Source organism: Neolamprologus brichardi, chromosome 18 (assembly GCF_056152115.1).
Source record: "Neolamprologus brichardi isolate AB-2024 chromosome 18, ASM5615211v1, whole genome shotgun sequence".
Taxonomy (NCBI): domain Eukaryota; kingdom Metazoa; phylum Chordata; class Actinopteri; order Cichliformes; family Cichlidae; genus Neolamprologus; species Neolamprologus brichardi.
Window position 1 is genome coordinate 3,237,173 of NC_142121.1, and position 18,485 is coordinate 3,255,657.

The following is an 18,485-nucleotide window of genomic DNA, read 5'->3' on the forward strand; positions in this document are numbered from 1 at the left end:
AAAGCAGAAATAATCAATGATAGCTGAGACATTGAGAACATGGCTGTATGCCTGCTATCATAACAGGAAACAAAGCACACAAACAGCAAACAGACAATAATGTGCTCGCAGGTTGTTGTGTCATTTTTGACATTTAATGAAGTCACAAAAATGTGTGCGACTCATTAAAGGAGTCTGTACGTGTCAGTCAGTGCTCTGTATTCATGTGTTCACCTCATTAAAGTCACTGAGACACTTTTCTCCTCCAAACTTACAGCACAGCTTCATATTTCACTGACTGATTCTTTGATTACATCCATTAAGGGTCACACAGTGAAATTAGTGCAAACTTACAAATGTGTTGCAACAATTTTGGCCTCCAAACTGAACTTTGAGACAAACAGTGAAGCTGTGAGCAAAAAGAGGCTCCAGTGTGTGTCATGGTGGAGGAAACTGTTGTATTCCCACATTAAAAACATGCTGATCTTATTGGATTTTTCCCTCAAAGTCTTTTTCCTCCTTTTTCTCTTCATCCAAATGTTCTAGCAGGCTGACTGTGAGTCCCTGTTTAAGCTGTACAGCAGAAAGTAACAGCAGTCAGCGGCCTCCACTTGACTTCATGACTTCAACCCCTCGCACAGTCACTTTCACTTTCTTCCTTCTGTCTTTTAGTCCTAAAATGTAGAACAACACCAGATCAAAAGATTTGTGTCCTTCACTCACATCTTCAAATGAGACCTTCCATATCAGAGATGATACAAAGGCAACATTTGTCTTATTTCTCTTTCATGAATCAAAAAGTACTTTTGTACTGTTGTGTAAATGTGTGTGTAAAGGTGGATGACTGCCTACTGCAAATGAAATCTAACCATGGCTACAAATAAATGAAGCTGACGTGAAACACAGCCCTGTTTTTATTACTGTTTATAGATATTAGAATTGATGATCATCATTTGAATGATTCTTAAAAAGGCTTTAATGAATCCTTCAGTCTGAAACCAACTTGGAACAAAACACATTAGAAGATGTGGGAAAGAAGCACAGTGTGCACATATTTTAAACACACAACAGAACCACATGTGTTTGTTTCAAAGAAGATTTTTACTCTAAATGTTGTTATATATGATTTTGTTTTTTTAACTACTTTGTGTGCAATTTATGAACTTTTAAAATATTTAACCATATTATTATTTTTTATTTTTCTATTTATTTATAGTTTAGTTATATTTAGTTTGTATATTTAGTGTTTTCATCACAGCTGTTAAACCACAGATAACAGTGTGTGTTACTAAATTCACAGCAACATGAATGTTTCTGAGTGTTTGTGCATCATGTGACCCAGATTTTTGGATCTGCTGTCAGATTGAAATGAAGACGATGAAACCACAGCAGCTTCAGCTGAGCTGTCAATCAGCAGCAGCAGTCTTATCTGTGGGCCGCAGGGGCTGATGGGAGCTTTGAGGACCTGTTAGAAACCACGTGGCCCTCGTCTGATCTCGCAGCTCGTCCTTGTTTGGCCTCAGCTGCATCAGAGCGCCACTTCTCCCCAGGTTCACCAGAGGAAACACCACTGCACAAAATGCTTTTCCTCCCAGCTGCTGCTCTGTGCTGTCTGTGTTCAGGTGAGTGTTTCCAGCCAATCAGGAGCCAACAAAGTCAACCTGTAACAAACACTGTCACACTAACCTTCATCTATCTGTCTGTGTCTCTACAGCACTGGTTACCATGGCAGCAGAACAGCTGATTCAGGACGATTTAACATTGACCAGGAGAGTTGGAGAAAGTGTCTCCTTCAGCTGTGGAGGGACTGAACAGTGTAGTAGCAGCTATGTGCTCTGGTACCAGAAGAAAGAAAAAGAAACTTTCAAAGTTATTCTACTCATTTATACTGATGATGGCAGTGTTTATTCAGGTCATGGTCACCCTCAGGAAGATGATTTCTCAGCTGAGAATGAACAGAACGGCTGTAAACTAAAAATCAAAAACGTTAAACTCGATCATTCAGCCACCTACTACTGTAACTGTTATAAGTATGGTCCCCACAGTGAGAAATGATCCCTGCAGCCTGAACAAAAACAGTGTCTGTGACAGGAAGAGAGCAGTAAACCACAGCCCAGCTTCACATGTTTCACCTCCATCTCAGAGTCACAAACATACTGAGCTCAGGGACGATTTTTATTTACTGCTGTCAGAAATTCAATTCTATTTATTTCTGTTTGAACAGATTTTTCATCCTGTTTTAAGACAGAAACAAGAGGAACAGATGACATCAAACTTCCAAATGGAAACAAATGTATCCTCAGTCCCACAAAAACATTTATTCAAAGTGAAAGAAAAACAGATTGTGTCAAACTGAATCAAAGTCCATCCCTCATTCACAGTGTTAATGTTCTCTTCATGAAAACTCTTCCAGCAGCACTTGTTGTTTAACACCTTTCAGTACATTTAACCAGACACTTGGACTGATGTCAGGTCAGGATTTTGTCCTTCTAGCAGCGGCTCGACTAAACACACAGATTTAACAAAAAGTGATCATGTAAAACACTCTCGCTGAGGTCAGGAGTTTGAACTCTCGTAACTTCACATTTCCTCAAATTGAATCTTAGTCATTTAATCACAGGAAGTTTCTGGGATTTTGTTCCAGTCCTCCTGACAGAAATGCTGGAACTGAATCAGGTTTTTAGGACTCTTTGTTGAATTATGCTTCTCTCCATAAATACATAATAAATTAACTTAACTTTGCTTTCTTTAAAGTGTATTTTTTCTCTATTTGTCCACTTCCTCACTGATGACCTGATGTTTTCTGCACTACAACCACATGACTGTTCTTCTTCATGCCACGTTGTGTAGTAAACTTATACCTTGTCCCTGTTTCAGTATCTTCAGAAGCTCCTTTGTTCTGGGACTGATTTGCACTTTTCAAAACACAGTCTGTCCATTTACAGGAGACTGAACACACATTTATGATATGACGGCCATTAGCCTGTTTTTCTGATGTGCTGAGTTTATAATTCTGGTGTTTTTATTTAGTTTTGGTTCCTGTTTTGATTTTATTATTTCTTCTAGTGTTTCTGGTGTCCTCGGTGTTTCCTCCAAGGTTAGCTGCACTGAGATAACTTCAAAGCAAAAAAAAGTAGCACACTTCGCACACGGCTGCTCCAAGGATGGTGTGTAACATAGTTATTAGACCCTTCAGACTTACAGAGAATAGCAGCAACAGCCTTCACTGTTTTATAAGACACTAGTTCAGATCAGACAGACGAGCCACTCACTGTTGTCACGTTGTGTTGTGAAAGGACAGCCCGTCACATCCTCCTCTCCTGTCCACTCCACAGCCTGCCTGTTCAGAGAACCTGTAATATTATCACATGAACTATTACAGTGGAGCCTGAACCCACAGTGGGTGGAGCTCTACAGCCAGATGTGAACAGATGTGATGTTTACTGAGTGGCCTTCTGGCAACAACATATGCATCTCTTATATTTGCTCACAGTTTATAAAATGAAGTTCACTCATTTGAGTATGAAAACTATTTTTGTATTTCATTAGGAATGATGTGTGCTGCTCGTCATGATAATTGTTTTTAATCATAAAAGGTGATATTGTACAAGAGAGTAATGGAACAGGAGCGCTGATTAGCTAGCGTCATTAGCTAGCTAAGATGATTGTTGCACTCTCGTGTGATGCGACGAGCCAATAATCACTCTCGATGTTAGTCCGCTTTGAAACTTTAATGCGTACTCCAGCTCACGACAAAACACACAGACCGCACCGGAAGAACAAACTCCCCCCGCCATACTATTGCAGTTGGATAGTCCCCCACAGTTATGGCAGGTCTGCACAAACAAATATTGCTTGGTGATCATTTAACCAATGATCTACATCTTCCCCATTTAGCTTGTAGCACCTAACAAAACTAATTCACTCACGAGTTTCTAAACAATGCTTCTTAACACAACTTTAACTTAACAATGTTTTTTGCTCGGAGTAACCCCACACCTTAACATAACAGCAATTATGAAAAATGCAAATAGCCAGCAAGCATCATATGTCAACATACTGACAACAAACTGATTACACCTAAGGCTTCCTAGTGTTTTCCATTTACATGTATCTTGGGTTGGGTCTGCAGATGCGACCTGCACGTGTAGTGTATGGTGTCTGGTTCACAATGTTCTGGCCGGGCACCTGCACAGCAGGTTGGGGCTGAGGAGAGGATGTGTTTTGTGAATCTTCGTTTGAGCGTGTGTGTGATTGCGGTGTGAGTGTGGAACTGTCCATTGTAGAATGGTTAGTGTCCTCGCACTCAGGGTCATAGTCATGGAGTGGTGGCGGCGGCGGTTCTGCCACTGGGAGGATGTGGCGGCGATTCCTCCTGTAGGTTCTTCCATCGACCTGAATGATGTAGGATCGTGGCTCCTTGCTCTTCCTTTCCACAATTCCCAGCTTGTCGTAGCCTTTCTCTGTCTGCACGCGGACCACTTGTCCTTCTTGCAACGGCTGTAGCGTGCGACTGGACTTATCATAGTGACGCTTCAGTCTGAGTCTTTTGTCGCGAAGTCGGTCACAGATCAGTCCTGTGTCTTTTGCAATGGGTGCCAACAGCTTGCTGCACACAGGAATGCCCGCGCGTGTCTGACGAGACATGAGGCGTTCAGCAGGGGAGCCTAGTTGTGTGTCACGGGGAATGTTTCTAAGGTTTAGGAGGTCAAGAAACACGTCGGTTCCATCTCGGTGAGATTTTTCCATGAGCTGTTTTGCGCTGCGCACCGCTCTCTCAGCAAGACCGTTTGACTGTGGAAACTCTGGGCTGCTGGTTGAATGGGTGAAGTCCCACTGTTTTGCGAAATCAATTAACTGTTGACTAGTGTATTGTCTGCCATTGTCATTGAGGAGCGTGTGCGGTGTGCCATGAACTGAAAAGTGTCTCTTTAGCTTGGAGATGACCGCTGCTGTGGTCAAGTCACGGAGAAGGTCAATCTCAATCCATCCTGAATAGGAATCTACAAGGACCTGGTATTGTTTTCCATGCCAGGTAAAAATGTCAGCAGCCACCGTTGACCATGGGAGGTCTGGAACAGGGTGCAGTTGTAGCGGTTCTCTCTGCTGATGTGTCTTAGTGCTGTTACACACAGTGCAAGAGAGCAGCTCTTCTGCGATGTCTTTTGACATTGCTGGCCAAAAAATGACACTTCTAGCTCTGCGCTTGGTTGCTTCGGTACCTGGATGGCCTTTGTGTACGATGTTGATGTACTCTTTGTGCAGGGACTGGGGAATGACAGTTTTGTGGCTTTTCATGATGATCCCATCCTCCATGCTGAGCTCATCTCTATATGGAAAAAACAGAGCTATGGCGGGCTGTACTTGGCTCTCTCTGCTGGGCCATCCTCGCTGAATGACCGTGCTGAGCGCTTGTAGCACATCATCTTGTGCTGTGTGCTGTCTTAGCTCCTCCAGGTGAGCAGTGGAGATGTAGCTCACTGTTATCACTTCATAATCAGTGTGTTCAACCGGGCAGCGTGACAGCGGGGCGAGCGGGGCTCTTGAAAGGGTGTCGGCTAGATACATGTATTTCCCCTTTTTGTAGACCAGACTGATGTCGTAACTCTGTAGTCGCAGTAACATCCTCTGGAGCCGGGCAGGGGCGGCATGGATTGGCTTTTTCATTATGGTCACCAGGGGCTGGTGGTCGGTTTCAATGAGTGTTGCTTTGCCATAGACATAATCTTTGAACTTCGTGCAGGCAAACACCACGGCGAGGAGCTCCTTCTCTATTTGAGCATATCGCGTCTCTGTGTCAGTGAGAGCACGCGAGGCGAAGGCCACCGGTCTGCCATTTTGCAAACACGCGGCACCCAGCCCATAGCATGATGCATCACATGTCAGTGTGACTGGCTCCTTGACATTGTAATACGCCAATACTGGCGGGCTGGAGAGGCATGATTTGAGGTGGTCGAAAGCCTCCTGGTGCTGTGGGAACCAGCACCACGCAGTCTCCTTGTGGGTTAGTTTCCTTAGGGGTGCGGCAATCTCACTAAGGTTTGGTATGTATTACCCAAGGTAATTAACCATACCGAGGAAGCGCTGTAGCGACGTGACATCCGTGGGCACCGGTATTGCTCCTATTGCTGTGGTTTTGGAGGGGTCTGCTTTTAGACCGTCCCTTGTGAAGATGTGGCCCACATATGACACTTGATCTAGGCGAAATTTGTACTTGTCAGGGTTTAGCCTGAGTTTGATCTCTTGAGCACGTGTCAGCACTTTCTTCAGGTTGGCATCATGTTCGGCCACTTCGTGTCCTCCGATGATGATGTCATCCACAATGACAGAGCACGGGTAACCGGCAAACAGCTGTTCCATGGAGCGCTGGAACACCTCACTGGCTGAATTGATACCAAAGGGCATCCGCAGAAACCTGTATCGCCCAAATGGGATGCTGAATGTGGTCAGCAACGAGGATTTCTCGTCGAGCCGTATTTGCCAGAAGGAGTTTTTTGCATATAGCACTGAGAACACTGTCGCTTCTGACATCTGTGCTGCCACTTCCTCAACGCTGCGCATTGGGTGATGGGGTCTTTTCAGTGCTGTGTTGAGGTCTTTTGGATTCATGCACAGTCTGATCTCATGCTTGTCTTTCTTGTGTGCTGCCACCATTGAGGACACCCAGTCAGTAGGCTCGGTGACTGGTGTTACAACGCCGATGCGTTGCATGCGTTCAAGTTCAGCTTTGACTCTTTCTTGCATCGCGACGGGGATGCGGTGAGCTGGACGGACCACAGGCTGTACATCAGGGTCTAGCATCATTGAGTATGTGACTGGAAGTTCCCCCAGTTCATCACTGAACAGGTCATGGTATTGTGTGAATATGTGGGAGCTGAAATCTGTGCTGCTTTCTGTGCTGATCTGGTGGACCTCAGGGCTCATTTTCACAATGCCCATTTCCATGCATGCTCGAAATCCTAGCAGCGGTTGCACTTCTCTATCCACCAAAAAGAAAGGCAACGTGTGACACTGCTTCTTTAAGCAACAAGGGAGTGTAACAGTTCCAGTGGTCTGAATTCTCGTGCCTCCATAGGCAACAAGGCTCACAGGATTCTCTTGTTTGACTGTCTGTCTTCCGCCATTCACTGTTTCGAAAGTCTTAAGTGACATGACATTGCATTTTGCTCCTGTATCTACTTTCATCTCAGTGGGCACGCCATTTATGTGTATTGTGACAAATCCCTCATCTTTTTTATTAGCTTTAGCGTGGATGCAGTCAATCTGTCTGTCAAGCTCTACACCATCCACGTAAAACGTTTCATCCTGAAGTGGTGGCTCACTCACTGTTAATTCGTTCACAAGCCACCTTGCAGTCTGTCTGTTAGGGTGGGCTCTGTGATGGCTGCGTGGTTTAGACTTGCAGCAACTTTTGTAGTGATTCAGTTTTTTACAGTTGTGACACTGTTGTCCAAATGCTGGACACTTGTCTCGCTTGGCCGCATGGCTGCCTCCACAATTGGAGCATTTGGTGACAGTCTGTGGGAATGAAAGGGGCTTAGGCTTGTGCTTGCTGTTCAGAATGGGCTTTACTGCGTCGACACTGGTAGCTTGTGTTGCTACTGTCTTGCTGTTTTTTTCAGTCATTTCGTGTATTCGACACACCGAGATAGCTTTAGCAAGTGTCAGCTCGCTGTCTCTTAGCAGAGCCTTTCTCAACGTGTCGCTAATGACACCACAGACGATACGATCACTGAGCATCTCGTCAGTGAGGTCCCCAAAGTGACAACATCTAGCCTTGATCTTTAAATCACTGATGAATGATTCAAGTGTCTCACCTGGCTTCTGATTTCTGGTGTGGAATCTATATCTTTCCATCGTCCTGTTGTGTTGAGGATTGCAGATTTCTCGAAATTTTGCCTTCAAACATTCTGGATCCTCTCTGGACTCAGCAGCGGTGAGTATCTCTCCATCTGCACCAGCTGCGCGAACGGCAGGAGCATAAACGAATGAGCGTTCTCGTTCAATGGCGTCTAGTCCAGCAATATTTAGGAGAATGTAAGCCCTAGTCTTTGCCGGCTTGTCAGAGTGAGCAGCGGCGATGAAAATATCATATTCCCGTTCAAAAACACGCCAATTCTCGGCAATGTTCTCATCAAAAACCAGAGGGTCAGGTCTGCGAAATCCGTCCGCCATGATGGGGCAACTTCTTTCCTCTTTTTTTTTTTTCTTTAGCGGCTAATCCAACACAGCGCACAATAAGCAGTGCGGTACCCCGAGAGGGATATAAACATACGCGCTGGCGTGACGTCCGTACCGTCTTCTGACACCATGTAGCACTCTCGTGTGATGCGACGAGCCAATAATCACTCTCGATGTTAGTCCGCTGTGAAACTTTAATGCGTACTCCAGCACACGACAAAACACACAGACCGCACCAGAAGAACAAACTCCCCCCACCATACTATTCCGGTTGGATTAGTCCCCCACAGTTATGGCAGGTCTTCACAAACAAATATTGCTTGGTGATCATTTAACCAATGATCTACAATGATGAAAGTCGTGTTTGTTAGCTAATCTGTGCACATGAGTGAATTTACCCTGACTAAAGAAATCACTGTGAGCCTGAATGCTGATTAAAGTCAGTGCTGTAGTTCAGACATTAGCTCTGCTGCTCTGACTGAACTGAACTGAAGGATGTTCAGTCCTGCAGCTGAAACGTTTATATGAGAAACAGAAAAGTCACCGATCAGTCTCTGACTAACGTTACTGTACTTTTATTATGAGTGTTAGACTGTAAGAGGCTGGACTGTCCTTCAGCTCCTGTACAGAACTGATTATTAAATATAAACAGCAGCATGTCTCCACATCTGTAAGGACAGTAACACCAAACTTGCACTTCAATAATCCCTCATTAATCATTAACAGCAGATTAAACAGTTTGAACTGAAGATGAATCACTGAGGACTGAAAATGTTCTCACAGTGTTCTTCACTCACAGACTGTAACATCAGCTCCAGTTTCTGATGTGTTTGTTACTGACACAGCTGACGTCCACAAAATACAAGAAACACCATTAAAATAACAAAGCCCAACATTGATGTACTGGAACATATTACAGACGTTTGGCAGCTGAAGCCAGAATTTATATTAAATTTTTTCTTTAAAGATTTTTTTAGCACAGACTGTTTATTTATTTATAGATTTTTCTCTACTGAATTTGTTTGAAATATTCAGGTTTAAAATCAGTCTGATTTATTCTTAATGAGTCTTGTTCACAAAGTTACATGTGCAGTACTCTGTACATCTTCCATCCTTAGAGATAAATAATATATGTTTTCCAATACTCAGCAGACTGAACCAGGACTGGAAACTTGCTCATCATCTCATCTTTGAGGTCTCCATTTAAAAAGCACCAATGACTCAAAGGTAAATATTATACTGGATAATGTGTTAGTATATAAGACTTTGTCTTTTTTAACAAACAGCTCATCTATCAGCTGTCAGCAGAACTGTAGAACTTCAGATCCTGAAGTGTGTGAGGACAGAGAAGAGTCAGCTTTACTTCAGGTTTGATGGATAAACTTTCACAGTTTGTGATGATTCTGTTCTCTTTGTGATTTTAGGAGCTGCCCTCAGCACCACCCAGTGACATCACACACATCATCCTACATGTTCACTCTTTGTCAGTGGAAGCTGCAGCTGTTTTATTGATAAAGTTAAAGACAAAAAGTCAAAGGGATTAATCATCCATGTAACTGTGTCACTATAGGAGCATAAATATTAACTCAGTTTGGTGTTTCAGAAAGTTGCTGATCTCAGACCTGCACAGCTTCTGTTTTAAACACTGAATGTAGTCAGCTGCATGAAGTGAGATTTTCTCTGACACAAGTAAATTAAACCTGATGAAGGTCAAAGGTCGTCACTTGTATGTTGAACTAAAAACTTTAATCTGGAATTCACACACACTGTGTTTTGCCAATATTGTGTTTTTTACCATGAAGTCATTCAGAGTCCTTCATACCAGAGTAACCAGAAAGGATAATATATATTTTAAATATGTAACTTTCTACAGGACTGAATATAACATCATTATGTAAAAGTCCAGAGTCTCTGTGCTTCATCTGAGGATGATGTGAAAACTTCTAACATCACACAAAGTAAAGGTCTCTATCACACTGCTCATGAAATGCAGATTTGTCCATCTTCTATTTTGGGCGTCTAGTGGAGGTCTGAAGATTTCCCTCTGAGGAAGCTGCTGGTGAAGGTTGCGAGTTCTGCTTGATCCCTGCGGTGACCTTCAGTTCCTGATGTTTCTGAAATGACACATCAGGAGTCTTCCTCCGTGGGTCCTTAAAAAAACATTTTTACAGAGCAGGTCACTATGATCGGCCAGCAAGATGCTAAGCCGACCGTGGAGACCAAGGCTGTCGTGACCTGACCAAGGGTCCATCCCCAGAGAGGATCGACTGTTTCCACACACAGTCGGGAACATGACCCAATGCTGGGTCACATGCTGGGAACGTGACCTAATATCCAGAGCTGTGAATGCCCTGTCCATCACCTCAAAAAGTATAACCTGGCTGGGGGCTTCCTGCAGGACAGGTAGCTGCCTGTGGAACAAAGGATGGACGCAGCCTCAAAGTCCTCCTGATAGCTGTCCTCCAGTAGCCCCTAACTGGCGAGAGAGGGAGCTGGCTACACAGCAAACTGAGGACACTCTGCCATTGCCTGTGAGGTGTCAACCTTCTCTACATTAGCCTTAGGCATGTCAGGAAGTGGTTGGCTGGTACGCTTAGAGTAAAAAAAGGCGAGCACGAGCCTCTCTGGTATGTGCCGGCAATATGAAACAGGTGCTCTTCTCTTTGACTCAAGCGAAGGCAGTCGCACTTTTCTCCTCTCCTCCTTCCCCTTATCTTCTCTGCTTAGCCTCTTGTGTCCTTGTCTTGTCTCGTGTGTCTTTCCCTGGAACAGTCTCTCACAGTCTGTTCTCTAAAACCTAAAGAGAATTATGGATTTGATCAACTGGTCTCTGAATTCTATTGACACCCTTTTCTCAACGAGAAGTCTGGGCTCGGGTGAGCCTGAGTGCCCTGGAGGGACTTTTCCTGTCACGGCGAGTTAGATGAGCCGTATAAAAATAATAAATGAGGATCTAATCGTAGGCAGTAGTGGAGGAGTGAAGGTGGTTTATTGAACACAATGCGCCAGTGGAAAAACGGAAACAGAGATCACACTAAACTATACTGGAGACAACTAAACTACTGAATACGAACCAGAACTCAAACATGAAGCAAGGTGGACGACGGTACAAGATGGTGACGGCAGGGAACACACGGATGAAACATGGTGGATACACAGACGGACCAGCGACTACAAACACAAAAGACACGACTAAAATACACTCAGAGAAACACAGGGAGATTACACACAGGTGGGGGACACAGCTGGGAGTCATTAACGAGACGAGAGGTAAAACTGAACACACTCACATGAGACGCAGACCTTCACAATAAAACAGGAACAGGAAACCATCACACTAAGACGCAGACTCGACATTGAGAGACAGAAAATGACACATGGAACTAGACCAATACAAAGCAGACACAACCAAAGAACAAATCCTAAACACAAATAAACAGAAACATGAAACTCTAATAATAAACATCATAATCATTAACACAACAAGAAAACAATCCCTGATGCAAAATTAAACCAAAACATAATAAACTCAAAATACTGGGTCCAACGGACCCAGAACCGTGACTTTCCCTGCCGGATACACGATGGACGGGTGGCAGGAATGAAGGATCGTGTGCCTGGCGGGACTGTCGATCGAGGACGCTGAAGATATCTACCTATTCGGAACCATGATAACAGGGTTCTTGCTGATCGGAGCTGGCTTAGCCCTGGCTTATCGGAGAATTAAGAGAGTGGAACCGGCTGTTCAAACCCCCCCAATGCTGCCCGCTGGGATTGAAATGATGGGACGAGGCGCGACTTCTCAGAACGGGCTCATTGAAAGCAGCATGGGAGCTTGCAAAGAAAAGCGTCTGGACTTCTTCAAGTTACTTGAAGACGTTTCACCTCTCATCCGAGAAGCTTCTTCAGTTCTAAGGTCAAATGGTGGAGAGTCCCAGATTTAAACCCAGTGGGAGTTTCCCCCCACAGAGGGACAAAAGGACCCCCTGATGATCCTCTAATCGCCTGAGCCAAGGTGTGAAAGCGGGTGTGGGTCCCAATCAGCCAGAATTTTGGGTGAGTTCATTGTGAAACCTGGCCCCACCTTATCATGTGAATTCCTGAGGTCAGATGGCCCAGGATGTGAGTGGGCATTAAGGCGTCTGGGAAGGGATCTCAAAACTGGACGCCTTAATGCCCAATCACATCCTGGGCCATCGAGGACGCTGGAGATAGAACTGAAGAATCTTCTCAGATGAGAGGTGAAACGTCTTAAAGTAACTTAAAGAAGTCCAGACGCTTTTCTTTGCAAGCTCCTTTGACTACGATGACCTGGATGACTGAGAACCTTCACAGACATGAAAGCAGCAAGGTTAAGACCTTGGAGACGCTTACAGCTGCCGTGAAGACTCAAAATAACACCTCCGAGCGTTTACTGGGTTACTTCAAGGAGAGGCCTGCTCAAAATGACACCTTTGAGCGAAAGTTGGATCACATAGCAGAACTGCTCACTGCAGTTGTGAGTTCTCAGAATCGGCTATCTGAGCAAAAGAACGAGAAGACCAGGGAATTAAAATTTGATAACATCATGGAGAAGCTCGCGGTTCTCCAACGGGAGATTGAGAGACCAGTGTTGGAGTGTTAAAGAACAGCTTTGAAATTCTCCTGAGCTGCTCGCATAAAAGAAAAATCATCAACATCATAATGCGGACACCTCCTCGGCGCCAGCTGCACACGGTACCACACACAAGCATGCACACACTAAAAAGTGGAGATCCAACGATCACCAGTTTCACATCTGCAGCTGATTTATAGTTAAGCTGGTCTGTAGAGTTCACATAGAGCCGGTGTGGGTGAGGGGACTCGCCCAGCTCTAATGACCAAAGTCGTCATTAGACATTCGTCATTTAACATATTGATCAGGATTATACTTTGATTATAAATTTGATTAAAAATAAAGATGATTTACTACTAGCTGACATGGACAAAGCTCTTTTTTACAGTGATACCAAAAACCTAACACATAAGGCTGGATGTTAATTTTACCCCCTCAAAGATGTGCTGACAGGGGAAAGCCAGTAGACTTCAACCTCTCTTCAGAGTGAAATTGTTTTTTTTGTTGTTTTATTGAGCTGAGATCAGATTTGTGATGATCACTCTGATAACTTGGTGTTGTTTCCCTTAAACCATTTTGCCACAGTTTCTGTACAACTGTGTGTTTAAACCTCAAATTCAGCTCTTGAAGGTCTTCAGCTGCTCATGTTCACTGTTAGACATTTTATTGTATTTTTACAGTAACTTACTGGCAACACTATTGCCAGTAAGTTACTGTAATTACTGATCTACAGTATCTTTACTGTTGTGATGTTTTACAGTTCAACCACTTTACTGTAAACATATATTACAGTATAACAGCTTTACTGTAAATGTTGTTTGTGGTAATGCAGCTTTACTGTAAATGTGGTTTACAGTTAGAAAGACTTACCGTGATTAAGTTTTATAGTATCACTGTACTGCAAATGTGGTTTATGGTATAACACTGTAATTGTGTACAGTATAATTTGTGTAGACTGTAATTGTGTTTTACAGCATATAAAATAATATTAACATTCATATTCAATATAAGAACATTTACAAAAAACAATATAATTCAATAAAGTAGTCTCAGAATAGTGAATTAAACCAACATTTATTGTTGATAATTTTTTTTAACAAGAAAAACATTTTTCAACTGAATAAAAACAATGTCAATAACCAAAATAAATAGAAGCGTACATGAAAACTACACAGTCCTTCACCTTTCTGTGTCTGATTTTTTTAAGGAAAACAGTTTTTCATTCCACTAAAAACAGGACAAACCCACCAGCATGAACATTAAATAAACTATTACAATTGTAAAACAAAAATCATTTACAAAATGTAATAATTATCAGTGGGTCCCAGGAAATAGAATGTGACATGGGATTTAGATTTCCGTTACCAGGATGGTCGGGTTCAGCGTAGTCTTTATCACCACCTGTCAAAGACACATCATCAATATTCATGTTTGCTCAGGTTATTCACTTGTTCACATCTGTCTGAGATCATTCATACTGTTGTATGGATGTGTGTACGGTATGTATATAATTATCAGCTATGTAAAAAATATTATCATCTCTGTATTCTTACCTAGTTGGAAGTCCTCCATTCAAACTCAGAGAGCCGCTGGAGGAAGGTGGTGATCCGAGGGCTGATGCTTGTAACCTTCCTCTTTACGACACGATCTGTCTTGCGGCTTGTACCAAGTTTTGCAGGGCATTTTGTTCCCATGTCTGGATTGATCCTCACAAAGAACCTTTTAACGGAAAAAAGGCTGCTTTAATTTCAAAATTAAAACATACATTACAGCAATCACCTATATGTTTCTGCAACTGTAGTCAAGCTATCACATATATTTCATTCTTAAATGGTGTAAGCTTTAATGTTGTAAAGTATTTACCTCTGTATCATCTCCAGTGTGATGGACGCTGACTCCTGATACTCAAGGTTGAAAACATAGTATGACGCAAAGAAGACAGCAAGGGTGCTGGCAAAGTCATGCATCTGCTCAGGCTCATAAAATACCTTGCCCTCCAAACTGATCATCCAGCGGCTTGCAGACATGAAATTATTCCCTAAAAACAGACAAGAGTCCAATAAGACAATGTGCTCACCCTTACAAATAAGGTTTCCACAAGAATGCTGGATAGCAGACCTCACACTGTACAAAAATAGAATCCACACGGTTTGCTGCTATTTCTCTTATTATTTATTATGTAATGAAAATTATGATCAATTACAGGAAAAAAACTGCCTAATGTTTTGGCATTTTGGCCTGTGCTGAAATGTTAGGCTGTTTTTTCCTGTTGGTCATAAATAATAAGAGAAACAGCAGCAAACTGTGTGTATTCTATTTTTATACAATATAAAACAGACAAACCCCTGTTATGTAAGTTGTTGTGGGTACAAATACCACAATAATTACATAGATTTTTTACAAAAATATTACAAGAGGATTGAAACTATTTACTTACCAAGCGCTATTACCCTTGGTGTGATGGGTAAGGTCATCTCTCTCTCAACAGACATCTTGGTGGAAAAAGCCTTTAAAACACAAAAGGAACTGATTTGAATGATGATACCCAAAATCATTGAAATATTTTTCCTGTGTTTATGTTGACAGTATTGAGAGTGCATGTGTAAAATTTTAAATATAATTACATCAGCCAAGATGAAGATTGAGTCCTCTTTTTCTTGGAAGTACTTCATCAGAAGAAGGATGGCTGCTGTGGCGATCTGGTTGTGGTTCAGCTTTGCACTGTCGCACTCACGTAGCAGATGTTCAATCTCCTTGTTCCACTGAAGTCTCTGGCTTTGAAAGAAGTTCAAAATTCTCCTTCCTTTCGTAAGAAGGGCTTCACTGAGACGTGTCTCTACCTCAATATCTGTGAGTGTGTGGAAGTGAGTGCAGAGGCCTCTTTTAGTAAAAAGAAATGGCCAATGCTCTTGAACCTCACATAAGGTGGGGGCAGGCCAAGAATTAAGCATGTGCCTCTGGTAAATATAAGTCAAAGACATATAAGTATTTACATCTGTTGTTTCAATTGCTTGAGGACCTGCTGATCTGAAGACAGTTGACATAGTCTGTCTTTTTGTCTCCAAAGTTTCAGTCGTTTCTCCTTCTGGTAGGGTTGTGGGTTGCCAGTTGATGCAACCATAGCTATCAAGTTCAGATCTCCCCCTTTTGATGGCAACATCACCCTCATTGTTTTCCCTGGTAGACCTTTTCCTTGGCTGCTGGATTCTGCTGCTGACATTGTCTCTATTTACATGTTCAACTCTTGTTTTAAGCTGTTTGAGTAGGGAATAATAACCACAGCCTAATTGCTCACCTTCTGCAGTCTTATCTGCAAAGGTAGCGGGATACTTAGATACAATAGCTCTAGCTACCTCCCCACAAGCAGCTCTGTTAGGGTTGGGGCAGTGTACTCGCATTCCTTCTACAACAGTCCTAATCATTATTCTCCTGTCTTCTGGGTGAGCCATTCCACCAGATGCCAAGGCCTGTGAAAGTCTTGTTGGCATCTTCTCCCAGGGAACTGAAAAATTGCTGATCCAGGAAGTGTTGCTTACATTTGGTTGTGTGGAAGGGAGTTGACCTGATGCTTGTGCAGAACAGAGTGAATTACCCTGTAGTGGCACTTGCACAGTTGTTGAGCAGGTGGTTTCAGGTTCCTTTGGGTTGTTTGAAGAGCCAGACTCCACTTGGTCGTCGATATTCACACACACACATAAACACAGCAGAACAATTCCACATTAACTATGTACAGATGTTTTTTTTTGAGTATTTATTGAGTAATACTTTTATATGAGACACAAAAGCAAGAGTGTTGGAGAAATAATACCAATGGCAATGAAAGCTAGTTTTAGTTTTGAAAGCTAGATTTTTTATGAACTATGAATTGAAAATTAAAGTACAATTTCAAAATAACTCTCAAAATAACTAATTTACAACTATTTTCAAGATAGGTCTGCAACCATTTATGACATTAATGCATTCTCACCTTTTCTGAATACTTGAACAAGTCTTCGACTTTGAATTGGTGTCAAGAAAGGCTTGATATCATCAGGCTCAACAAACAGGAGATCTTCTCTGTTTCTGACACCAATAATGTCTGTCAGGTGCTCAATAACTGCCCTCTTTGTCTCTTCATGCAGGTCAGGTAATGCCAGGTTAATTTCATGATGTAGGCTGCCACTGTCCATATCTGCAATGAATTAAGAGGATGATATTGAATGATGCAAAGATACAACGGTTAAACCTGAAGCGATATACACTGATAGCGGTGGTTCCTGTGCATATGAGATCTGAATGCAGAAAATGTTCGATAGGAAGAAGGACATTGCTCTATTCCACATGTGAATCGATAATTAGCTGTGTGCTGATGTTTCTTTGTATGATAACAAAATTGTCTTAATTCTGAACTACAAACACCACAAAATTTACACCTGTACATGGCTGCATGTGTCTGAATTTGACTTAACTTTTAATTTGCAAAGAGCATGGCAACAACACAACAGTGACTGAAAAACATCTCAATCTATTATCTGTTTGTTCTATTATTAAAGAAGGGATCTACATTGCTTGGGTTGTATCAAAAAATGGGAAAAAGTTAAAAGAAAAACTATCTATAGATCAATGTTATTAACTTAAACCATGCAGACCCTGAAACACTGGAGGAAAGATTTTGGAGGGTCTGTCAAGCTGACGTTAAACCCCTTAACAATGGCACTGCAACTAACTGCGACTAATTTACAGACCACTACACTGTCTTGCTTTTTAAATGGAACATATGAAACAATAAACCACAGTTGAGATTAGAGCAGGCTAACCTGCATCAGAAACTTCAAAACTAGGTTAGATTGTTTTAGCAGTCTTTAAATTTCCAAAAAAGTGTTGTCTACCTTTATTCTCACTAAATATGTCTTTTTACCTGCTGTTTTGTCTTGTCTCTCAAAGAACTGAAGCTAAATGTCCCACTGTTAGCGTGGCCAGCTTCTCAATAGTCATAGAACAGAAGCCAGGAGGACAATGCACCACACTCGGCGGGAAAAAGACAAAGACTGTCGTTGCGCCTGTGTTCCTCGCCCCTCCCCGTGGAAAATATATATCTAAATATATATTTAAATAAGAAAAGAAAAAAACACACACAACCTATTTTTTCCAGAATAATTCAGCTAATGTGCTATTTCGACCAAGCTAACACCGATTTTAACCCCCCCCCCCCCTCCCCCACACACAAAAAATATATATGCTCTTAAAAATTAATAAACGAGTATGTTAGGTAGGAGAGTCCTTTGCATTACCTTATGACGTCCTGTTTGCAGTTTCCACACAGAGGTCCAACAATAACGAGGTGCAAAATCTTTTGTCCTCTCGAGCATATCGTAACGAAGAGTTAACAAAGTTGGCCTGTCTTTCCTCTCCTGTCAATCACTGGATCACAGGTCATGTCAGTCAGGATATGGAGTGGTGGTTGGTAGAGGTAGGTGGGTGGGAGGAGCCAGCATGCATTCAGTGTGTGTTTCACTAAGTTGGGTTGACTAGTTCCCAGAAGAGTTCTGTACATGTTGCACGTTCAGTAAATGAGCAATTCAGTTACTGCTCGACTGAGAAGCCTCCGCCAAATTATTACAATATTCTCCACTGACTGAAGTTCGCCTTTCTGCGTCTTTTTTAAATAACTTTATTCACTACTTGTCACAAGTACAAAATTACACAAAAACAGACAGCAGCAACAACCTAAGTGAAATCCAACAACAGAATA

At 42.4% G+C, this 18,485-nt stretch overlaps 1 protein-coding gene across 3 annotated transcripts; it reads right to left on the reverse strand.

Annotated features, from left to right (window-relative positions):
* Positions 1-13,891: 13,891 nt before the first annotated feature.
* Positions 13,892-17,674, reverse strand: LOC148097310 (uncharacterized). Of its 3 annotated transcripts, XM_087832270.1 has the most exons (6): positions 16,722-16,923; positions 15,379-16,421; positions 15,192-15,261; positions 14,618-14,792; positions 14,308-14,473; positions 13,892-14,155 (listed from the first exon to the last, which is right to left on the reverse strand). In XM_087832270.1, exons 1-5 carry the CDS (start codon positions 16,921-16,923, stop codon positions 14,308-14,310), a joined length of 1,656 nt encoding a protein of 551 aa, XP_087688396.1. In that variant the 3' UTR covers positions 13,892-14,155. The 3 variants fall into 3 exon arrangements, with proteins under 3 accessions (XP_087688396.1, XP_087688397.1, XP_087688395.1); XM_087832271.1 differs by lacking the exons at positions 15,379-16,421; positions 16,722-16,923 and adding an exon at positions 17,652-17,674; XM_087832269.1 differs by having other exon boundaries at positions 15,192-16,421.
* Positions 17,675-18,485: the final 811 nt, after the last annotated feature.